The 25,604-nt window shown below is 40.1% G+C and overlaps 1 protein-coding gene and 1 long non-coding RNA gene across 3 annotated transcripts in view; one reads left to right on the top strand and one right to left on the bottom strand.

Annotated features, from left to right (window-relative positions):
• The window catches only part of CHST8 (carbohydrate sulfotransferase 8), a 142,380-nt gene extending 132,800 nt beyond the window's left edge, over positions 1–9,580 (top strand). The window contains exons 2-3 of one of the 2 annotated variants that reach the window (XM_068202491.1): positions 5,764–5,801; positions 8,166–9,580. In XM_068202491.1, the coding sequence (XP_068058592.1) occupies positions 5,764–5,801; positions 8,166–9,314 (1,187 nt within the window). In that variant the 3' untranslated portion in view covers positions 9,315–9,580. Of the gene's footprint in view, positions 1–5,763; positions 5,802–8,162 lie in introns of both variants that reach the window. The other variant, XM_068202490.1, reaches the window with a different exon arrangement.
• The window catches only part of LOC137481039 (uncharacterized), a 115,118-nt gene that overhangs the window by 83,509 nt on the left and 6,005 nt on the right, over positions 1–25,604 (bottom strand). The gene's annotated exons all lie outside the window — the stretch shown is intronic.

Below are 25,604 nucleotides of genomic sequence, written 5' to 3'. Positions count from 1 at the left end.
CAGAGCAGGGGGTGCCTGGAGGGGGCTGTGACCCAGTGGGAGACCCAGGGGACAGAGGGCCCTGCTCCCAGGCTGGAGCAGCCTGTCCTTGGAGCACTGCACCCCTGGAAAGAGAGAGCCACTCCACAGCAGGTTTGGGAGGGCTGTGTGCCCGTGGGAGGGACTCGGGGTGCAGCAGGTCACAGAGAGCTGCTGCTCCTGAGTGTGAGCCCCAGGGGAGAGGTTCACAGAGAAATGTCTCCCGTGGGAGGGACCCCACAGTCCTGCAGGGGAAGGGCTCCTCTCCCTGAGCAGTGCAAGATCTTGGATGATGAACTGACCTTCCCTGCCCTGTCTCCCTGAGCTATTTGTAGGAAGGAGAGGGGCTGGGGAGAAAAAAGGTGGTTTTAAGGGCTTATTTTACTTCTCATCATCCTCCTCTGACTTTGTTGGTATTAAAATTCACTTTGCATCTCTAAATTTAGCCTGTTTTGCCCTTGGAGTGTTTTTTCCCCATCCTAGTATCAACTCATGAACCCTTCAGTCATTTTTTCCCCTCTCCTTTCCCCTGCTGTGGCAGGGAAGCATGAGTGACTTTTGTGGGTGCCTGAAATTTGGTCAGTGTCCAACAAGACAAGGGGAAACAACAGCAGGAAGATAGTCTGGGTATTTTGTCTGAGAAACGCTGTGTAGGCATAAGCAACCTGCTCAGGTGGGAGCTGCATCTCCAAACAGTGGGTCCCAGCTGCACACAGTGATCTTTACTCCCAGATTCCCTTCCTGGGACAGGCAAGGCCAGCCATGTGTGAAGGGTGGCCTAGGGGAAGCTGCCAAGGGGGACACAGCACCGTGGCTATGAGAGAGTTAAGGAGGGGTCAGGAGGGAAGCAGAGACACCAGGCTCAGGACTGTGCTTCAGAACAACTCTGTGCAGCTTTGCTGGTTCCAGCACACGGGATCAGCTTCTGGTGCACAAATCAACTGGGAATACCAGTTTCTTTGACAGTATGAAAGTCGTCAAGAGGCAAATATTAAAAGTCACTTAATGTGTGTACTGATCTCTGCTTTGGCTCCCCGATTTGTAATTTTTTCTTGTTCAAACTGATGGATGAACGGAATGTTTTTAATTATTTCCAGGCTATGCCCTTCAGAATTGCATTGCTTTCCCTGCATACAGTACTTCTGTCCAGAGACTCCCTTGCTTCATTAAGATGGAAAGTCATTTCAGTTACAAAAAGCCAGAGTAATCGTGTTTTAATCAACTGAAGTGCACACAAGCTGCTCCCATCCTAAGCGCCCCATGACACAAATGCAGCAGCACAAGGCTGCATTGCATGCTGCCTGTGGGATGGAGGAGCCCCAGATCTCCTGCTCTGGAAATGACACCCACAGCTTCACCCAGATCCAATGCCTGCATCTCTGAAGCTGGCTTGGACAGGAAAGCACAAGAACAATGGGAAGTAATGGTGTGTTAGCACAGTACTAGCACAGGAGAGGGGAAAATGAGGCTCTCTTTTTGGGAAGTGTTCTACTTCACCCCAACAACTGCTTAAGAATAAGCTGTCAGTCAAAGTTCAAAATTCCTCAAATAATATTTAAACTATTAGAAATTGTATGCTTGACAATGGTAGGATTTAAACAAAAAAGCCCAGAATTTGGGACAAATGTGTTACCTGAGTTACAAAGGAATTCACACATGAAAGAAAGCTCAAAGAGACTAAAGAACCCCAACCCTCAGCAGCTTGGAAAAGTTCTTATGTCTTCTAAAAATAAGGGGAAAAAAAGAAGCACTTTACTCAAAGAGCCATGATTAACTACTTAGAGCTCCAAAGGCCTGGTTTGGAGACTGCCCCAGAAACATTCCATCATTTCCCCCAGTGCAAAGGCAATCACCACCAAACCTGCCTGGCAAGGGCTGCACGTGTAGCATTTAACCCAAGCACTCACAGGCAGAGTTTGCCATGTGTGGGAAGTGACACCACACACTTCAGCCTCACTGGGGACCCAGAGGGAGCCGATTATTTAGATTCACTGCACAGGTTGGCTTCTTTCCTGATGTACAATTTAAAATGTGCTGCTGCTTTGCTAAGCCTTCTTTACTTGGCCTCATTAATTCCATCTCTATTAAAATGAGATGTTGTGTGTAGCTTAGATGGAACTTTTGAAGGCATTTTTACAAATCAATTTGTAAGTTTATGTTAGAAAAAGGATTTATAGCACATAGTTAAAACAGACACACATATAAAGTCTGTTCTAATTAGGCCTTAATTTTTGTAGAAAATGCTTTTATTTTAGAGGTTTCTGTATTTTAACAGTCTTCCAGATGTGTATATTACATCTATATTTCATATAGATGTAAAACCAAATAATTTATTATGGTAGCAGTCTTTAACTAAATTTCTTTACTGAGTAATTTAATTCATAGAGGCAGACAACTGGACACGAGTAAGGATCAGATATGGGTAGGTCTTTTATATTGTACAAGCTGAAATAAGTTTAAATTTTAAAAAAGAAAAGGAAAAAAAAAACTGTCTTGATTTTCTGACCAGTATTTTTGGGAAAATTTCTTCCAGCTAATTTTTTTTCATGTTTATCAGAATTCTGAGTCCTACTCTATTAATCATTCTGCAGTGAAGTACACATTGCTGTCTCTGAGAAAGGACCTAAGACTGGGGCATATTTGGATAGGATACTTGACACAGATGTTCCTGAAATGCCATAACACCATTCCAGAGTAAATTTCACAAATCTATTTGGATGAAGCAAACAAGAGCACTCCGTGCACAGAAGCCCAGTAAGGGATGAGTTGCAGATGCAGACTTGAAGTTATCATTTTTATTAAAAAATACTTCAGCTGTAGTTGAGTCTCAAACCAGGGCAAAACACCAGAGGCAAACCAAAATTAGGTCTTGAAGCAGAGACAGAGGAGAAGGCAGAATGGTAAAATGATACAGTATTACCCAAGGAAGATGAAAGCCATTTTATTGTATTGCTAGTAGCATTTGGAAAAGAAAATAAAGAATAGCTCAAGTGGGTTTCACTGTGTGGTAGGACTGGGTAAAACACAGGCCAGGCTCAAGCCTGGAAAATCAGGGTCCCACAAGTGGAAGAGAAAAGAACACCATGAAAAACAACATAAACAATCTGTAATTAGAGAACGAGTCTGTCTGCTATTCCCTCTGTGCTTGGGCACCAGTGAGATGTTGGCCATCATCACGTCTGGCACCTAAGAGTTATTGATCACTGCCTTCAACTGCGTGTACCAGACACCAGTGGTTTATTTATGACTAAAAATATTACCCTTTTGGCAATAACGTCAAAGACCTGGTAAGAAATATGAATAGTAAAGGTGTAGCATAGCAATAAATTAAGATTTTGATTGGTATAATAGATCTGTGCAATATAACTTCCCTGACTTCATTGCACTTAAGAGGTTTTATCATGTAGATTTAAATCTAAAGTGACAGACTGTATCATGAGAAAGAAACTAAAAGAAGCCAAATTTAGATGTCACTAATTCAGAAACATCAAAGAGATTGGCAAGTGCTTCACCAAACATTTATATTAAGCAGGAATTCTTGTTCTGATTACATCTTAAAGCCAGTAAACAACTATCTTTTTAAATGGTTACTCATCTCCTCCTAGCATTTATTTTTCATTTTTCAAATCAAAGCATATCTGTACAAAATATTTTAATCTCTCAAATCAGTTATCTTTATGAAACACTACAATGAAAACACAATCATTATTAACCACAAAATATATAGGTCTCATACATGCTCTTTGCACTTTTGTGGGATTTTATTAAAAATTATTAGTCATGGCACCAAATTTAAGAGGTAATTACATAAAGTATGTGGGTACAAGGTACCAGAGCTTGCTTTAAGTCAGAACAAATGATCACAACTGAAGAAAACTAACCCTAAGTTACATTATAATATGGACACAACAAAGGATCAGTATTTGTAACTGATTCCATCTGAAGTACTTCCCCAGATTTTTGATAAGTGACTAAAAGTCTTTCCTCATATTTAAGTTTTCAACAGTAAAAAGCTCAAAATACTTTTGGAAAGGGAACACATCTTTCCCATCTTATAAGTAACTACTCCAGGTAGCTGTATTAATGATGCCTTAGAGCAAAGGCCAAGCAGCTGAACACCTTAAAATTAGGCCCTTAGGATTAGCAAAACAGAAGCAGTTATATTTACTGATAAATACAACATTTTCATGGTATAAACAGATCACCCATGCTTTAGTATGAGTTGTTTCAAAGTGCTGGTGCTCAGGTTTTGCTGGGTTTTTTGGACAGCAGGTCCAAACATGTTACACAACAGTCGAATAAATGTGGTTTTTAACTGATCACATCAGGAACTGGACAACAGCTCAGGGAGCATCCCCTAAAGCTTGGTACAGCAGAATCAGCCTCAGGTCTACAGAACCCGCACAGGAATGCTACAGAAAAGCTCTGTTTCTGTTTAATAGACACCTTCTGACTTTAATTTGCAGCTAAACATTTCTGAGAAGCAGCTAGGGGAAGTTGTAAGACTCCTTCTGTAAGGTGTCTAGAACTTATTTCTGATGAAGTAAAACCAATAGGCACAGAATCACAATATCCCACACAACCTTGAGTTCATTGCTAACAAATGGCAGAAGTGGAGTTAAAGCTCAAACATAAGCCAAAAGCATCATGAACACTCTTAGGGGAGCTCTTGGAGCACAGAAATAATCAGAGCAATTTTATTTAGACTCTACTACGAATATCAGTTAGTAGATCTGATTTCACAAATAAAGCATGACTGATCATCTAGGCTGGACTCGCTATCTTCACTGCAGCAAGTCACAATGTGAACTATCATGCAAGGTGTTTCTGAGAGCTTTCCTGGTACTATGAAAATCAGCCTGATGGGACTGACTGAGCTTTCACTTAGTGTTGTGCAAGACTTTTAGCTGTAATTGTCCTTGTCCAGAAGGCTGAGGATTCATCATGCAGACTTATTAAACTGAAGTCTTCAAGCAAAATTGACAGTGATGACAGCAGTTCTAACAGCTGAAAAGCCCCAATCAAATGTCATAATTCAGTAATGTTTCCATTATCCATTTCTGTATTATTAAGTTATACCTAACAAAGGTTATGGTCATGAAAGAAACCTACACATCAGCTACAGCTGCCATCTCAGATTTTCACATCTTTATTATTCTGTTTTCAGGTAAATATCACTGTAGAAGTCAGAAGATTAGAGAAAATATGATTCTGTGTTGTTTGCCTCTCCAAAAGTGTGCAAATATTACCTCACTTACACATTACTCCCCTGCGTGTTGCCTTCACAGCAGAGTACTCCATGCAAGTACTGTGATTAATTACTGCCCTAATAAAGGTTCCAGGGTACAAGCCACACAGGTTTGGGTAAATACACAAAGGTCAGCTTTTTTTGTTTTTGTTTTAGATCTGTAACCTGGAATCACAACCTTCAGCTGATTCTTGTTCTGTTACTGACCTTTTAACTGAGGTTAAGCAATCACTTTTTTTCCACTTTTGTTCATCTCAGTTTCCCCGTTTGTAAAAGGGTGAAAGTCATAGAGTCTTTCACTCCATTTCACAACTTTTATGACATCTATACATAAAGAGGCCTTTCAAGGATTATTGTTGCTATGAAATATACATAAATTATGATTCACCATTGGTCTATTTGTCATTGCATTAAGACACTGACTGTATCAGTCTAGAAGAGAAGAAACTAATGTTTTTTATTTCTAAATAATTACTTTACTTTCTTTCTTTGTTTAGGGATAAAATATAACATGGGATTCCAGCAACCAAAAAAAGTAAGTTTTCAGAAGTACAAAAAGAAAATTGTACCCATATTCCGAGTATGGAGTACAGATAGAGATGGCTTAGATAAGGCCACTATACTGGAGATGAAGCACTGAAAAGGAAAGATGCATCAAAAACTTAGCCATGAAAATGCAAATTTTCCTCTTAAAATAAGAATTTGATAAGCTATGCAACTTCAGTTTTATGAGTTTTTTTCCTAGGCTGGATATTGCTAAAAGATACTGTAAACTTTGCATATCTTAATATTCTGTATGAAATCACACTGATCAAATGAAGGCCTTGAGAGGTACTTAAAAACAGGCTAAAGAAAAATTCTGGTGACATTCCCCCATCTAGTGGCAGTCAGGCTGCGCGGGGCTGCCTCTAGCCCACAGATGAGGGACAAGAGCAAACTGTGCGAAGGAGCAGCCGTGCCCGGCTGTGCCCGGCTGTGCCCGGCTGTGCCCGGCTGTGCCCAGGTGCCATCGCCTGCCCAGGCAGGTGACAGGGATTGACAGCTCCTGTGCAGCTCAGCCCGGCCTCCTGCACCAAGGGTTACACTGACAGAAGACATTCAAGTTGCCCAAAAACTCCGGGCTCATCATTAAAGGTCCAGAACTCTGGGAAGCCTGAATTTGATAACCTTTAAATATCAGCCATGTCATGAGGAAATAGGATTGAATTGCAGCCAGTCTTGTAAAGGGTAATGTTTAGAAATACATCTGGTATTTACAAAGACAAACACGTTTCTGACTACAGAAGCAACCTCTGAAGGTGAGAGTAGAGTACAACAATCACTTCCAACAACTGAATAGTGTTTTGCATGACAAATTTTCAGTTGGTTTCCCAGTCTGCACACCACCTTCACTACCAGAGCATCCAATTTGAATTCTGCAAGTGTCCTAAAACCTGTGTTTAATACTGATCTGTTGTGTTCAAGTTTTTTATTGTAATTATCAATATAAGCAAGTCACCTACAAAATACAATTCGATTTTTTTGGGTTTTTGTCACCAATGTTTTTTGTAATGAATCCTGAATCTCTTTTCTGAGACTTTTTTATTCTCTGACCTTTAACAAGAATGTTACAAGATAAAACCTCCATGACAGAACAAGTTTGCCACCTATTGCATTGCTTTTTTTCAGACAACAAAGACTTATAAAATTGATTTAGATTTAATCTTAAAGAGCACCCTGAAAGAGCACGACCCTTCTAATCCCCAACTGTACACCTTCAAATTCACACAGTATCTTATTTTTAAGCCAGTTCTAAATACTATTGGGGAAACACTGAAAATCAAAAATTTAAATTTAAAATTGTAAGTCCTCTAACTGAATATTTTGGGTCAGCAATAAACATTCTGCAACTACATATGCTCCTCTGTTGAAATACTCCATGGGAGTTCATACGCTACATTGATCCAGGTGACCTCAAAATGGGGATGACACATAGCTAAACAGTGACCAGAACATAATTTTAATCTTAGAGGCATAGACAGGATTTAATTCAGCTGCTTTGAAAAGCAGGAAGTAATGGAGCACAGCTGGGCTGTATGCAGGAAGTACTAACAGAGAGATCCCCCAGTGAAAAAGAGCAAGTCCCAGAAAGCCTTTCCCATAGACCTGCTTTACTTACTCGGTTTTTGGGAGCTGATCCCAGCCACAGCTTCATTCCCACCTCCCACTGCTTCTCATTCAGCCTCCATTGCTCTGCTTCCAGGCTCACCTCCCTCCAGCCTCCCTCTGGGGTCTCCTTCATGCTGCTCTCACCAAACCCACTTCTTGTGAGCCAAATCTCTGCATTTCCACTGACATCCTTCCTGTTTCCCTCTGCCCACACTTACATCTCACTCCACCTTGCAAACTCTACAAACCTCCCTCCCTTCCCTGCTGGGCTTCACTCTGTGCCAATCTGTCCTCACTGCAAAGATAAATTACTGATGTGGGGGTGGTGGTGGGATACACACAACGCAAACAAGCAAACCCTTCAGTTTGTGTGACAACAGGGGCAGTTTGGAATAAGTAAGCAAGTCCTCAAAATAGTCAGATACCTCTTTGTAGAAATTTCAATAACATCTAAGACAAAAGTATGTCAAGGTCTGAGTACACCACCTAAAATACAGTAATACAGATAAATCCAAGAACTAGAATTTACTGGAATCTTAGATCAGGTTCAGCTCTGCCTTTCAGTTTCATGTAAGCACAGAACAAGGGGACAAGAGAAGAGCCCGTACCATAGTGCAGTGCTGAGGGCTCGTGACAACACGTTTTGTTGTACAGTTCTAAAAGTCACCAAAGAGCCACGTGAAGTGGTGCAAGCTGCAAGTAGTGACAATCTCTCATTTACTAATATCTTTAATCTATTTTTCCTCAGCAGGATTGTGTTTCCAGCAATAACCAGGATAGAAGATTAAGAAAAAATACTGCAGACAGAGCAGCAACAGTTAAGCAGAGCATTTCATTAGAGCCATCTGAAAGTGTGGCCACCAAGCTTCAAAGCACCGACAGAAGGCAAAGCAGCATCATGTTTGCTATGAAAGAGCAACAGAAAGGTGAAGAAATTAATTCCATCAAGCTCCATAAACGCAGGAGGAGGTTTATAATTAAAAAGAGCCCAATTCTCATTTCCATGAACAGCTCCATTCTCAACCTGCCCACACTTAAATATGAGGATAGAAACAACAGCAAGTGGAAAAATCTCTATCAGATCCAAGGAGAAAGGAAGAGGATTATGAGGGAAACGTGTTCAAAATACAAGAGTAATAACAGAAGAATAATCACTCCTTATCATGTGTCTAGAATATTTGTAGAAGACAAATACAGAGTTTTGTACTGTGAAGTCCCAAAAGCTGGCTGCTCTAACTGGAAGCGGGTGCTCATGGTGCTGAACGGGCTGGCCTCCTCCACAAAGGACATCCAGCACAACACCGTGCACTACGGAAACTACTTGAAACGGCTGGATGGGTTTGACCACAAAGGAATTTATCACAGGCTCAGCACTTACACAAAAATGCTCTTTATTCGTGAGCCCTTTGAAAAGCTGGTATCTGCATTTCGGGACAAGTTTGAACATCCAAACAACTACTACCACCCGGTCTTTGGAAAAGCCATCATTTCCAGATACCGTGTCAATGCCACCAAAGAAGCACTGAGGACAGGCTCTGGAGTCAAGTTTAAAGAGTTCATTCAATACCTCCTGGATGTACATAGGCCAGTGGGTATGGATATACACTGGGATCATGTCAATAGGCTTTGCAGCCCATGTTTAATAGATTACGACTTCGTTGGGAAATTTGAAAGTATGGAAGAAGATGCAAACTTTTTCTTGCACTTAATTGGTGCTCCACAAAATTTAACTTTCCCCAAGTTTAAAGATCGTCACTCCAATGAAGAAAGAACTACCACTAAAATTACACAACAGTATTTTGCACAGCTTTCTCCTTCTCAACGACAACAAAGCTATGACTTTTACTATATGGATTACTTGATGTTCAACTACTCAAAACCTTTTGAAGACCTATATTGATTTGAGAGCCTGGATATTTCCACAGTCGCAGCCGCTGAATTGTGTGACAAATCCAGGTGGCATCTGTTTATATATACTTGCCTGTTAGCAAACATGTGGTTAAAGAGCAGGGAAAAATACAAACCAGAATATAAACAGATGTTTACACCTTCACCTTAATTGCCTCCTTTTTCAAATCATATTTTTTTCTATAATTTCTCCATGAAATGTATGTACATATATGTATAATATGTCAGGGCCCCCAAATAAAGCACAGAATTTTCCAGGCTGGTGTGGCCTGTGTTTGCACTTGGGGGACAGTGTGTTTGAAATGAGGGGAGCACAGCTGGCAATTCTAAAGTGCAGCCAGTATTTCAAACTCTTTACTGTTCAGAAAATCAGTCTTTAAGTGATGGAGTAGCAAGAAGGAAAATACACTGAGCAATATTTAGTTTGTTGAAATGTGCAAGGCATGAAGCCATACACAGGCCCCATATGTTTGAAGGTGGATGTTGATCACTGATTCCTGATATTCTTAAGTTTGCCAGGGAGAAAAAGTCTAATCAAACTTACACTGTTCATAAACACACTGGTGAAAACATCTAATACTTAATGACCATGTGAGAGCAGTATTAAACCAGATGTTGCAATTCAGAGCGAGGATGTGTTCTCCCCTTCAATATTTCCCTTATGGCACATTCATCTGCAAAAAGATAAAATGCAGGCGAACATTTGCATCTTTATAAGTGTTATTAAAATTCTTTTAATCCTTTGCATTAACATAAATCTCTGGTTTAATCTTCATAGTCACCAGGAATATCAAATCTTTCCATCATAACAACAAGCAAGAATAAATGCCACTTCCTGCCCAACAGGGTAGTTCTTTTCATTGCTGCAAACAATTTGCACTTGCTTATTTTAGTAACAATTATATCTGACTTAACATGCAAAAAATATTCCAGGTGTTTTAGTTCAATTTCTGTGCTTGACAGGACTTTCTCATCTCTACCAGAGTGTCTTGTGAGAATAAAATACTTGACATTCCACTAGTTGCTGTCTCTAATCACAGAATATTCTGATTTGGAAGTGACCCACAAGAATTCTTAAGCCAAACTCTCAAATGAATGGCTCATACAGGAATTAAACCCCCAACCTTGGCATTATCAGCACCATGCGATAACGAGCTGAGGCAGTCTCAGCTCTGTAAATTTTCACTCAAATTCTGTATACAGAACCCTTGTTTACGTGTCATTTATCCACTTGACATGATATTTAAACTGGCCATACTGGAAACAAGGATCAAACTCCATCAGGATGCCAAGCCTGGACTCCCCAGTAACTTCTAGAGTTTGTATTTCACAGCCACGTTCCACCACAACTAGCACAGTACAAATGCTAACACCTAAGAAATAATGCTTGTTCTAAACTGTTTCCAGGTTCAGATCCTCATATGGATAGTCTCATGCATCACAAGAATTGGCATTAGCGTTTCCCCAGAACCATCCTGTATATTTTTTGGGCTTTAAATATTTTAAGAGGGAAAAAAATGTTTCAAAATATCTTGTAGTAAAAACTTCACTGACAAATACTTTACATATCAAGTCTGACATCACATTTTCCATTTATGTTCGGAGAAAAATTGGCTGCATTAGAAAAGTAACGTGGAGCTTACACTGTTCCATGAAACCAGTTACCCTTCCCTGCCTGCCCATGCTCCTGCCTTTCAATCACTGCCTTGCTGCTGCAGCAGCCCCTCACCCATCTCACTTTTCCACACACCCAAAGACTTGTTGGTCTGCTCACATGACTGCAGAACAGCCTTCGTACTCAAAGCAATGCTTCTGCTAGTCCAGCTGGGATCAGCAGCAGCAGCCTGGGGTTTGTTAGCTCACAGTGCCCGGCCAACAGGCAGGCACAGGCAGCAGCCTCAGCCAACAGGTCACAGACAGCAGCATCCAGGGGAAAACAAGGCACAGGGATCACTTCCTAGTGCAGATGGAGCAGATTCTGACAGTGGTGGGAATTCTTGGAGGGTGGATTGGGTGTGAAGAGTCATAGCCAAGACCACCACTAGGAATTTAAGTGAAGCCATCCTTAGCATTTAACAGTATTTAGTGCTCTGAGAGGTGATGGTGCTCTGTTTGATGGACCTGATGGTCTGTAGCTACAGTCACCAACACCAGCAGAGGACATGCTGGATATTGTAGCCCTCTTGGGCTTTCTCAGGGTCTGACCCTGCCAGCAGGTCAGGTACCAGAGCTCGGTGTGCTGAACTTCCACTGGGAGAAGAATCTCAGTTCATCTTACTGCAGCAAAGGGAACATGCAGTCATGGGTCAGCTCTCTGAGGCTACCAGAACAAAGCTGGGCATCATTTGTACTCACACCTCTGCTAGCCTGAGGGTGCTTTAAAGGTAAGATTGAGGGACTTAACCCTTCAGCTGGATTCACAACAGCTGTGAATCCTGACTCTCCTTCTACCTCCTGCCTCCTCCCAGTTCCTGTTCAGCTTAATTTACATGTCCACATAAATTGATACAGTCACATTTACATCTGAATGGCTTGGCACATTCCCAGATCATCAAGTGCTCACTGTATGAGTGAAAAAAACCTCAGCAATACCAGCAAAAAATTGTACTTCAGATTGTATCAAACGTGTACTTTACCTACCACTACCCCCTCCACAGCTATTTTAATTCATTTATAGGAAAAGATAACAATAAGGAAGTTACATTTTTAATGGCAAATATAGGTGAAGACTTTGACAGGTTTTATTTTGTCTGGGATAAAAATCACTCTTTAAACAAAAACTGATCAATGATTTGCATGTTTATTACAAGTTGTATATGGCACAGTAGTATCTGGTTTACAGTTTCTCAAGGAAGACAGAAGCACCCTTCTAATACTCACATGTATATATATATATATATATATATACATATTTAAAATACTGGCCAGTTGCATTAATTTGGCTCTGTTACTTTCAGCTCCTATTCCCTGCTGAGTAGTGTAAACAAGGTGACAAGTGGTTTTAAAAGAATGTTTGTAAAGTTGCATTTTAAAGTCAGAAGAAATGCAATATCTTGAACCAAAAAAAAAAAAAATCCAAGGCAGCAGACAAGTAAACTAATATTTTCATGTTGAGCAAAATTTTTAAGTAAAAAGCAATAATTTTGACTAGATTGTAGTAAGTTTTCAGATTGCTTATTTCCCTTTGGATTGTCTTGTCTTTTTTCCCACACATATAAGATCTTGGCATTTTTATTTCAATGTAATTTTATTTTTTCAGAGGTGTTCATTTTGAATTCATTCCTATATTTTATCCTTTGCCTCATAGAGAAATATTTTATTTCTTATGGAAAGTGGAAATCAGAGTGTACAAAAAAATCCTGTTTTCAAACAAACAGTCTAGCTCAGAGGTCAGCCAAGGTAAATATAAGATAAAATAATTTTGTCAATCCAATTGGTTTTTAACTCCAGAGGTAAGGACCCAGCTACAGCAGCCAGAGAAGGTGAGGTGTGAAGGCACACAAAGAGCAGAACAGAATCTCCCCCCATACTCCTCAAAGTGGTCTAAAGCCTAGAGCAGAAAAAGAGACTAACACAGACACAAAACCAAATTGTGTAAACTAATTGTGCACTTTATTATCTGCTTTTGCAGATAATGAAACTGAAGACAGCAATAATATTTTAATTAGGGGATAGTTTAAGATTTTGATATTGGGATGCTCTGCAAGTGAAATTCATTGAAATCTAAGCAAATTCATGTTCTTAGTCCTTCGTGTACCCAAAAAAGTCATCCTTGCAATGTGCACAAATTGAGTGATGCTGATTTACTGGGGTTTTTATGCTTTAAATCCCCCCACTGCCATATGTACCTACCATGACTAGCCTCATACCAGAGGTGTCAGTTTATGGGGGCTTATGCCTCCAAAAATAAAGGAATCAAGGTATTAAAATGAGTTTTCTTAACTCATGTCCATAACTTTTCAGAATCTCCATGATGGGGTTCCAATGCTTTCTTCCATAACAATCACTAATGTTGGAGCACATCAGACTGCACAATGTCAGAAGAAAATATGAATTGAGGATAGGAGTTCACTTTTTTTTGGCCACAATTTGGACTCAATGATTTCAGAGGTCTTTTGCAACTTAATTGATTCTGCAATTTGGTTTGCTGATTTACAGCTCATCTTATAGAACGATTGAAGTAAAGAGTTTTTAAATTGTAGGTACTGAATTCTGATGATTCCCTTCCTCCCCTGCCTCATTTGAGCAACTTTCTGAGAAGATTCATTCTTTGGATGATCAAAGAGTATCTTTTTTGAGAGAGAGGGATACACAGAGTAAGGGAGAGGTGCACACATGGACTGCATGCACTGCACTGTACATGAACTAATCCCATTTTTTGCACTACTTTTCCTGTTTGGGCAACACTATCACTGACAGCAAGAGCACACCTATGACAAATCCATGTACAATTATCTGCTTATATACACCCAGATAAAGTACATGGGAAAAAACCCTACGCAAATAGCATTATACATACTCAGGCACCTACCAACTTGCAAATGCATGGAGGGAGATATAATGCCAAAAAAATCATTAGAAAATGAGTTCGATGTATATAAAACATCTGCATTGCTTTTTACACAGCTGTTTCTAGTGTCTTTATACAACACTACAAATTAATTTGTCAGGCCAACTCAGCTGTGAGTTGAGTTCCACATTCCACATTACCAGGAATGAACAGATAAAAAGGGAACTTTCTTTTCTGACGTTTCTCTTAACCATGGTTTCTTTCTTGATACAAGTTGCTGACATTGAGATGAAGGATGTTCTTTTCCTACCCACAACAAGAAATCACAGAGGTAGCTGGGATATTTGGAATAGACTATATAAATCCCAGCCTCACCATTTCAACTTCACTGACTCTGGAACACATCTGCATGCAGCACCAGTTTGTTTTCAGAGCATAACATGAGAGGCAAGGCTGAGCACAGCCTGTTTGAGCTGATACTGCTTCAAGGGATGATTGTCATGTTGGCATTGTTATGTGTGGGAATTTCAAAGCCTCAGCATGCACCTGCACGCTCCTGAATAATGATTTGGGAAGTGTCCCAAGCTTCATATGGCAAGATGCATTTAATTTTTGTCCAAAGACAACAGCTACTTAAGAAGGACCAGCAATTTTCTCAGCTTCTCTCTCTGGAACCTCACAGGCAAGTCTGTAAACAAGCATCTCTAATGTCTTCCAGCATGATTCTGCTGTAAAAAATGCACCAGAGTCAAGACCAGGACACTTTTCTCCATTAGCTACACTAATGACAACTGATACTGACCAGTGGTAAGTCACTTTTTTCCAGAATTTCTCAGAACTATCCATTCAAACAGAGGTGCCCAGAATTAAACATGCAGTAAAGATTCACAATGGATTTGAGTCTTGAGAATGGCAGGCACTCACCCCTCCCACATTCAATTTAATCCTGGAATACATTGAAGCATTATCCACAGTGCATCACTTGAGCAGTAAGGGCAAGACAGCCCAGAACTGACACAGGAGACGAAGACAGACATGACTAAGCCTTGCTCACTGCCATCAGACTATTTCAGTAATATTTTATAAAGCAATTGACTCAGTTATTTGTGACTCATGCTAGAGAATAAGAATGATTGCATTACCACAAGTCTAAGAGAAACATTTAACCTTGTAAAAATATTTTCTGGTCCGGTTTAAGGAAGAACTCCCAATATTTAGTTTTAAAATGACACTTTGGGAAGTCCTGTGCATACACACAACTTAGTGCACAACTAAGTTGCACCTAGCAAGGAGCATATGTACATAACACCTTCTATGCAGATAAATCTTTGAAGAGTCATTTTCCAGGCAGTTTGTGCCATGGTGACTTTTACACAAGTAGACAAATAAGCTTGTTCAAATTCTGTCATCTGTGGCCATTTTTGCCACCAGCTTTTTTTTTTTTTTTTTTTTTTTTTTAACTGAAGACACATTTATCAGAATTGCACCAGAGGTCAAGTTTTCCATTATGTACCTACTTTGCATGAGACCCAAATTCTGTTTAAATTCAACAATTAAAGCAGTGCTGGCCCTGTGTTTCACATTCAGCTCTATTGGATCTCTATGGGTGAGCATTTCTAATAGTGTTCTCTTTTTTCCACGGAACTTAAAATTACACTGTCAAGTTAGGGAAAATGAAAGAGGCTTTCATAATCCAACTTTTCCACAGTTATTCTGCAATCTGGGAATTCTGTCCAGATTTATTTTTACATAATATAGGAAATTTCTTCTCAACATATCCAAACAAAAGCATGTCACGAGCTGCAGAAGGTGTTAAGATTATGTTCAGGCAGAGAGAGCAGCAGCACAGGAAGCAGTGGCCCAAGGCAACTGCAGTGAGAGCTTGTCCCAATCCATTAAACACCAGTGGAGGTGGCTTCTTTCTCAAGAAAGGAAAGCTCCAGGCTACAGTTCACCTTCAAATTCATAGATACAGACTAACATACATTATGATCACGAGTAAAAGTTCTTTTATCTTTGTTTTAAGTGTGTATCCAGTCAGTATAACCATGTGCCATGATGGAGCCACAGAGGAGTCATGTGAAGGTGATGCCAGCCCACATACAGATCCCTCAGAAGTCCACAGGACACAGGTTTAGCTGTCTGCTCTGTAAAATGTCACACAGCTGACCTGTTTCCACAGCATTCATTTACAACAATACTCCTACACCTAGCAGCAGCCAGGTGTGCTAACACTTAGGGCAGGTAACTGGGAGCTTTGGCCTACAATTTGCCTGGTATCTGACTGGTTTGGGTCTCATCTAGAATTGCTCCACTTATCTTTCCCATCTCTGGTGAGGAGGAAAATGCAGGAATGGTATAATATTTTTTGTGTTACACTGAATTTTATTTACTGATCTCAAATTCATTTAATTCATCTATTGCAAAATATAATGGAAAGGAGTTTTTCTCACCAATATTACCAGAATATTGTGTTCTTATTAATACCAGGGGAAAAAACCAAACAAACAAACAAACAAACAAAAACCCAAAGCAAATAAACAAATAAAAGCAACAACAAAAACAAAAGCACAAATAACTCAAAACCAAAACAAGACAAACAAAAAAACCCAACCAACCAAAAGAAAACCAACACCACCACAGCACAGGTAACCTGCCCAATAAAACAGACAATGTGATAGAGCAAGCAGCTGCAATATTTGTATTGTCTCACATTATATTTCTCCTCTGAAATCCATAAAGACATGAATCCTGCTCAAGTGACACACTGTGTACTCATCAAGGTGATACTGTCTTTATAAATCAGGCATACAGTGACCATTTCAGGCACTGTGGAAAACACAGCAGACATAATATGAGATGGGCTATGAATCTGACAATTTACCCATGTTTATCCTTGAAAAAAGGGGGTTCATTTTTATTATCAAAAATAAATCTCAGAACTTCATTAGATCATCCACCAAAATTGAATGTCAGGTTTATATTACAGTCTACAAAGCACACAGCAGCTGGTAATGATAAAAAACATTTTACCTTGGAGCTCTTTCATAGTGAGTTTCAAAATTGACCACTCAGAATAGAAAGCTAAGCCTGCCATACTTGACTAAAACATACAGCTTATGAACACTCCAGAATGAACATGTGCAGAAGTAAAATCAATTTTAGAAAAATTCCGAAGATAAAAGGGTCGATAGTTGATTTATCCCTTGTCTCACCTATTACAAGGAGCTACTTCTCCCCCACAATTCACTGTTTTAAACTATGAGAAATAAGTAATACCCAGAATTACAATAAAGACTGGCTTCAAACACATTTTCCCACTTTCTACCTTCAGCTCAGAAACCTCTTTCCTTGCAGCTATACCTGACAAGCAAAGTACTTTATGGTAACACCTTCCAGACTCCTGAGCTTCCCAATCCCACCAGCTTTGAAGGCATTGATTTGCCTGTTTCTGCAGTAAAAAGAAGTTCTGACACAGCTATCAAAGTCACCGACTTTGTACCAACCTGGGAGTGTCCAAACCTTAAAAGTATCTGGCTCCTCTTTTCTTGTCTTCAACTCAGATTTTATGCTGTAGCCTTGCAGAATGGTTTCAAACCAAATGGGTTTGTTTCTCAGATATCAAAATCTCCTTTTCCTCTTGAAACCTCTGTAAAGAGAGATGGGGCTGGGGAGAAACTACACTGTCTGGTTTTAAATGGCCTGAATCTTCTCAGAACTCTTAAATGCTCCTGCATTTAACACTACCTGCACTAACAGCTACCTTTTGCAGGTTTAGCAAGTGGCATAAATGTCAAAAGATGCAAAACAGACAGGTCTGCTAGTTTTGAAAATCTAAGTCAGTGTGGATTCATATTCTCCCTGACAGCAACCAAAACTTGCAGATAGATACACTCAGCCTCACTAATCCAAATCTGTGGAAGAAATGCTAATACAAATCCAAGTAGATACATCCACACTTCAGCTCTGCCTTCATTGACTGTTTGATTGGTAATTAAGGCATATATTTGGTTCCAGAAATGTAGAAAAAAAACCCCAAATCCCAAAGGAAGCAGTCGAATCTGAGCCCAAGGTTATTAATCATACTGCCACTAATTGTATATAAAGTATCTTTACTCCCTCCAAAATGTTTTTTTTAAATATTATGGGATTTAAATATGTCACAATATTCTGGATATCTTGATTAGATCTGCTTTAATATACTGCCTCCGAATAATTTGTAATTTATTTAACAGAAATGAAGAACTCTTACTAATCATTAAGATTAAGCAGAATTTTTAGCCTGACTAGACTAGCAATAAAAGTTGATAAGGGGATTTTTTTTTCTTAAACAGTGCTTTTTACTGTCTTCTTGTAATTAAAGTTTCAACCAAGGTCCCATTAGGCTGATAGTGATCCCCCCTGTGAATCAGACAGACCCTCAAGTCTTCAAGTTTCCAGAGTAAAGTCTCATTGGTGACTAGCATCTGGGAAGGGTTTGACTAAATCCAGTGAAAACTCACTAAGATTAAAAGCCTAAAGAATTTTGCTCCTCATTGACATTTAAAATGCTTTCTACATCATTCCCCTGACCTAGCCAGATCACATGTCCTCACAAAGCACCCCACAGGTTCCTTCAGCCTGCCTTCCCCTGCAGTCAACCCTGTACAGGTGCCAATTTCAGGGCAGGCAGCCAAAGTACAGTAAAGCTCACTATGAATACCCTCAGGATTAGGGCACAAAAATCAGCCCAGTAACGACAGGGAGGACAGAACCTGTGCCAAGAAGAAAGCCAAGGGAGGGGGAGGGGAAGGGGAAGGGGAAGGGGAAGGGGAAGGGGAAGGGGAAGGGGAAGGGGAAGGGGAAGGACACACAGAATCCCTGAAGAGAGGAAGAACTGGCTTGGAAGAAGCACTGCAGGATCTGCCCAAGGTAGAACACACCAACTACACACTGCAGCTGGGCCAAGACAGGTCCTGCAGTGAAAGTGCTTTGTAAGTATTCCTCACACCTACAGAAGCTGAACCAGGGATATTCTTCTTTTTTTTCTGGCTTCCATGCCCCTTACATCTTTGTAGTCCTTCCACAAGTGTCCCAGCTTTGGAAAAAGCCACCACATCACTCCTCTGGCAAGAGCAGTTCCAAATTTCCTTTTCAAACTATGGTAATACATGTTCTCCAGAGGGCTTAATCCATTTATCACCTTCTGATCCTGGCTGTCACAGTTTCTCTTCTATGTTACCCTTACACTTCCTATAAGAATCCCCCTGTCAGTCTTTCCCCCTTCCCTCAATCAATGTGCCAGATTGTAAGACCCAGGCTTTCAGACTCTCTACTTCATGGTAAAGACATATTATAGAACTGACTGGGCATTGGTCTACCAGACTACCCAAATCAGCTTTCTTCATTCCGTTTATTCAGTTTCTTCCCCTTACAGCTTCTCTGTAGCATTTGTGTAAATAAGCATACCTTTGCCATCTTCCAAGTCATGCTCACACACCTTGAAGAAGTTCAACTTAAAATCCTTCTTCCTAATACTTGTTTCTCTCCACAAATCCAGAAGATTAGCCCACAGAGTGGGCCAGAAGGGCAGATCTACTGAAATGGATAATCAGAGTAATCAGAGCCTCACACTTGCAGCAGAGACAGAGTCAATCTTGTCTGCCCATCACGGTCTTCAATAGGGTTAAAGACAGCTGTACAGCCAATCCAGAGTTATGGGTAAGCAGAACCAAAGGCTTTTTCTTTAAGAAAGGGATCCCCAAATGTAAGCAATGAAATTCTTTCTGTTACCTTATTTATGAATAACAGCTCAGTGCATGGCTGCTTTTTTTTTTAAGCTTTTACCAAATGCACCTCAAACCAACCACAAGCAAAGGATCAAGGACTGTTGTTAAACAAGTATTAAAATAAAAAGGACAGTATACCTTTTACCATACCACAACAATATGAGATGTTATATTTACCATAAAACAGAAACAAGGTTGTATATGCCATTTGACCAGCTGAAGAGTTCACCAATCCCAGTATTGTGTGTTAGTATTTTCATCTCTAAAGAACTGAAAAAAATAGTGGCATTGTAGCACAGCCAGTCAAAGCAAAGGGAAAGCAAATCAAAGCACCAAATGGAGCAGAGGTAGAAATCCATACATTCCAGCTCTCCATTCAAAGTTACCTTCCTGCTTAGAGAAAGATTTTCCCTTTCATTCCCTTCTGAAGCATTCAATATAGCTTAGTGCCAAAGGCAAGATTTCATATTCACTAGAAGAAAAATTCCAATGTTCTAAGGGAAGTCTCATTCAGCTTGTCCCAATACGTTTCTCTGCATCCTACTTCTTGCCTGTAGCCTTAAAGAATAAGGGCCTTTTTATTACACAGGTGATCTGGTGGCAGAAAAGTATAAACTATTCATGTAAAACACCTTGCTGCAGCTTGCTGAAGACTTTCATGTTCCAGTTTTGGGGAAGATAAAGTATTTCATTGGAAGAAGAAGAATTTTAAGATCTAATTAAGTTGCTTAATCAAAAGCATTTAAGTTATTATACATTGTGCTGTAGGTACTTAATAGAGCTATTAACCAAGAAAATAAATTATTATTATTTTTAAATGCAGCCTGTTCTTTGAGAAATAAGTGAAAAAAAGATGCTGCCATCATTTACAAGTACAATGCCAAGCACAAGAAACTTAAGTAATTCTTGATCACAGAGTGCTGAACTGCTTCAAAAATCAAGTTACTACAGCCAGGATGATTTGAATTAGAACTATTACTGGAGTAAAAAGGTGAACAGTTCAATTAGTTCTTCAAGGATAAAAATTGTCACAATGAAGTTTGTCCAAGATGAAAGGTCTCAAAGATATCTGGGGGTGCCAAGGCCGTCCCAGCAAGAAACTCATTATTGCTCTGTGGCCAGAACACTGCAGAGGTGTTGTGGTCCCCTGCCATGCCCTGCTGCTGGTGTGCTGTTCTTGCACACCACAGAGCATTTCATACAGTCCCAGGGAAACTGTCAGAGACACTTTGCAAAGGGCACAGATGGTGCCACTTGAAGAACAGATTTATTGCAAATAAGAAAATGGTCACAGAAATCAGGTATCTGAGCTACTGCTTGAACTGTCACTAATCCTTTGCACTGTAAGGCACTATAAATGGATGCATTGGAAGTTGCTTGGAATTTTCTGTAACTTGAGAATCTACACTTCATATGAGCCAGGAGAAGAGTACTTGGTAAATAACCAAAACAGCAACACAACACATTCTAGCAGAAAGACGCCCAGAAGTCAGCTCTTATTGAGCACTGTTTTTTCCAAGTACCACAAAAATACATTTCAGAATGATGAGAAAGAACAAAACAAACTTTCATGTTTGCTCAGTTCCTCAGTAGAAGGTACCTACTCAGTCCTCCAGAATGTGTCTCTCAAAATGCATCTTCATTACCTGTTGTAATGTTTTTATCTTTCTGTCATTCAACCTTATGAAACAAAAGGACCACTTGAAATGAGAACAGGAAAATGCACCTGAAAAATTAAGATACTTTATTTATCCATTGAAAATTTACCACATTGTATGATAGGAACTACCTCAGCGCACTGTTATTTCACTTCCACTTAATTTTTGCCATACTCTTGAGAGTCTCTTCCTTCGCCTTGTTGTTTCCCCACAGTCACAGATAATTTAAATATCTGTCTTGGAAGAGGTGGTCTTTTCCTTTGAAAGCTGGAAACATTAGTTTGCATCCTAAGCAATAGTAATCTCAAGTTTATAAAGAAGGTGGGGGCAGGGAAAGGAACTTAACCTCTCATAAGTGTTCCCACTGGTTTTGAAAAATCTGGCAGCTGCCCAAAGGAAAAGATTGTCCCAATAACAGAGGCTGTGCTGCTGAAAAATGTCATTTCTAAAACTGTTGATCATTAGCAAAATACCATAGATCAGGATCTTTTTAACCAGAAGCACTAGAATAACTTGAGAGAGTGACTAAAGCCAGTGAACAGTATTCCCCATAATTACCGAAAAATGAAACTAATTTCTTTTCACCCTGAACAGCTTTCACCTCTTGCCAGAGGCATTAATGTAGAATAGGGATGTTAATAATGAGGATAGTAGGAACGAGAAGTGTTTTAAGATTTAAAGGCTGACTTTTTAATGGTGTTCATGTTGTAGTGTGGCATGCCATATAATTAATGCAACTCCTTTTTACCAATTCAAAAAATGTGTACTTCTCTTCACAGAACTGCAGTTCTGACAGTATTTAGAGCAACTCTTGGCCCTTTTGAATCCTCTCCCATCTCAGATTATTAACTGGTTTAGGTGATACCACAATAATGCAACTTACTTTCATTTTGTAAAGTCTTTAATTTTCAAATATAATATAGCTAGAACTGTGAGATGGTTTATGCTCTCAGCTCCCCACCTGCTAAATAAGAAGACTGACAAAGTATTCAGTAGAAATGGGCACAGCAAATCTTTTTCCAAGCACTGCTTACATTTCTTGTGCTGCCCCCACAACTGCAATCACCCTGATTCCAACTTTAGGAAATCTAGCTGGGGTATGAGCAACAAAACTGGAGCAGAACAAGGCACTATCACAGAATGACAAATAGTGGAACATTCTTGGGCTGCTCACACTGAAAAGCAGGCAGCTTCATGCTCAGACGTACCTGTATCCTGCAGTAGCTACATGAAAGTTATCAAGGAATCCCCATCCCTGTCACACCTTTCCTACAGTTTGCATACATTCAGAGATGCATAAAGACTGACAGTTTTGCTGTTACTCTGTTGAAATTTGGTTGATTTGAATCACAGCAAGCTTAACGCCCTCCCAGGTTTTCTTGGAGGAAAACAAAAACAAAAACAACCACAAAAAAAACCCACCAAAACACTAGCACATACCCCACCTGAAAGACCCAATTTTCAAAATTCCCTATTTTTCCTTAATTATTTTAAAGCCAGATTTGAGCAAAATCTCATTTTTTGTTTAGGGTGAGCAGGAAAAGCATACTAACATCTTCTTCACAGCTATATTCCACAGGCAAATTTAGATTAATGACCAGCCAGGCTGTCTTCACCCTTTGACCCTCAGTTATTCCCTTTACTCCAGTTCCCAGAAAGTTCAGGAGAGCCTACATAGTAATTGAAGATTTTAATCTTGTGTGGCTTTTAATCAAAGAACTAATACCGTTGCATGGCTTTAAAATTCACACATCTATGACTATATTATTTCAAAAGACAAAAGCATTCTTTGTTAATTATTACAGTCTTGCCACTGTCTGCTGCCCTGATCTCACATATTCATTGTAGACTTCAGTCTCAAAGTGTTTTTAAAACACAGGAATGTTTTCATGCACTGTTTAAAGGTTGACCTGTCTATAGAAGTAGCCTGAACTTGACTTCATGACATTTAATGATAGGAGAGAAAAAAACCCCAAAAAATAAACCCACCACATTCTTGAAATGTTGTAAAACACCAGCACCAAATCCGTAAACATCTAGTACAGAGCGAGGCCAACGGAGCAAGGTTTCCTTAAGTCACCTAGAAGCTTCCCCTTTGCATGGACTTTTTCTCAGTTACTTAAATAAAAGGAACCTACAAATGTCTATTCTGTATCTTCTGTAAGTGATAACATTTCCATGAATAGCACAAATTGACGGGGAAGGTGCCTTCTCTAATTACTCACTGTGAAAGCAGAGAGTCCAAACTGGAATTCATGATCAGCTTAAATAATAATCAGTCTAATGACTAGGTTGGCAACAGACAGAAGCTTGAAGGAACAAGATGAGTTGCTGCAGGGTTATCATGGGGGAAGCTGTTGCTTATGAGCCAGGAGCTGTTGAAAAATCTCCTCTGAGAGTTTGAAGAGACTTGCAGTGGAAGACCACAGAGATCCAGCACCAACTGAAAGAGTAATAAATAATTTTGTACCAATGCACTTTCCATACATGAGCAGCCAGAGGATGCAGCATCCCCAAAGAGACCAGACAAATTTACAAAAATCACCCCCACAGAAGAGGAAACTGCAAACATTTTTAATGTACTGCAGCAGCATGAAAGACAAGGACTGTAGAATGAAAGCTTACATTGTGAAGGTGTCACCTTTAAGATTTATACAAATATTAAATTGTGAAGGCTACAAACAGAGCAAAGAATGAGTGATTGCTTTCAAATAGAAAAACAAGCAGAGGCTTACATGGGGTAAAACCAATTGGTTTCTGCTTTATGATGACCCATGTCTATAAAGACACATACAGAGCTGTATTCACAACCCTGACAATGCCTGACTCTGATAATGTCTGTGGCATGGAGAAACCCTCCCCACCTTTGCTCCAAAACACATTTGCTCTTTGCCTGTGGCTTCTTGTAAAAGACACTGAAGTTTTCTTTGCCATTTCTGGCAGCAGGTTTTACTGTATACACGTATTAAAATTTCCAGTTAACAAAAGATGGCACAGCTAAGAATCAGTGATGTTTATCTTCAAAAGGCTCCTGATGCAGTAGGGACTGAATTCTGTACACTTAAGGAACACTGAAAAGGCTGTGGAAGCACTGCTGATCTTTGCATACATACACACCCAGTGTTGAGGGAGCCTGGGGACAGTGTTCAGCAGTGGTCTTCTGCATCATTCACTCTAAATGGACAAAGGATGAGAGAGGAAAAAAAAGAGGCAGCAGCAGCAGCTCAATTATTTCATTTGTATGGTATGCCTTTTCAGTCCTGCTCTGGCTTTGCATCTACATTAGTTAACCTGACCAGAGCCTCTCAAAAGCACAGGCTTAAATCCTGTTCCGTTCCATCTTACTCACTTTTCACCAGTACACTCTACATTGAAAAGCCCAGGCCTTCTTGTGCTGAAGTCAAACTTCATCTAGCTATTCTTCTCTGACAACTCCAAACCACAAAAAGTAGTGATGATATATTTAGGATGTTGTCCAAAAATACCAGAAATGTCTGGTTCTTTTATATTGCTGTACCTCATGTTATGGTTTGAGCAAGCCCACATCAAGCCACCGCAGAACCACTTAGCATTCTCCAGCCATGAAACCAGTGCCACTGCAAAAGAACAGGGGGAACCTTCTCTCTGCATGGCATAACAAATGAAAACAACAGAAGCCTTGTCATTTCCACCTCAGAACAGAAGTGAGATGAAGACTGCAGAGCTTCAGGAAAGGTAATTTAAAAACTAGACCTCTCCCAGGCCTAGACCAGAAGTAGGATCTGAGCAGAGAGTGGTAGATGAGGGGTGAGGGCACAGAAGTTCTCTTTAGAGAGCTGTCACATTTAGATGACTGCTAGGAATTCTCAACAGACATGGCAGAGCCCAGGCAACCATTTTGGAAAGATCCTTTATTAAGAACACTAAAATACCACAATTTCCAAATAATTGCAAGCCCTGTGTATTTTCTGAATTCACTTGTACAACCAGCTCACAACTGAGCAAAGCCCAGCAGCCCCCAGAGCCCATCAGTTCCTTGGGTAGATGGCGCTTAAGGGCAGGCACCGCGGCACAGCTGGAGCTCAGCGAGGGGCTGGAGGAGACATTTATTCCTCCTGACACTGTAACTTACTGTGTCGGTCACAATGTTATCTGGGTCACCGCTACAAGTTTGTGTGGCATCAACAGCAGCCCTGCTGGCAGGCTTCCCCTCGGAACTTCCAGCGAGGCAGTGTTAGCATCCAGCCCTGATCACCGCAAAACTTCGATTACAGTATCTAATCCAGGCGCAACTTCAGCTCCAGAAGAGAGAGCGGAATTATCGGCGAACGGTAGCATCATTAAACTGCATTCTGGCTGTCACACAC

Source organism: Anomalospiza imberbis, chromosome 12, assembly GCF_031753505.1.
Source record: "Anomalospiza imberbis isolate Cuckoo-Finch-1a 21T00152 chromosome 12, ASM3175350v1, whole genome shotgun sequence".
Taxonomy (NCBI): domain Eukaryota; kingdom Metazoa; phylum Chordata; class Aves; order Passeriformes; family Viduidae; genus Anomalospiza; species Anomalospiza imberbis.
Note: the sequence above shows the minus strand (reverse complement) of the source record. Positions and strands in the feature narration are given on the sequence as shown.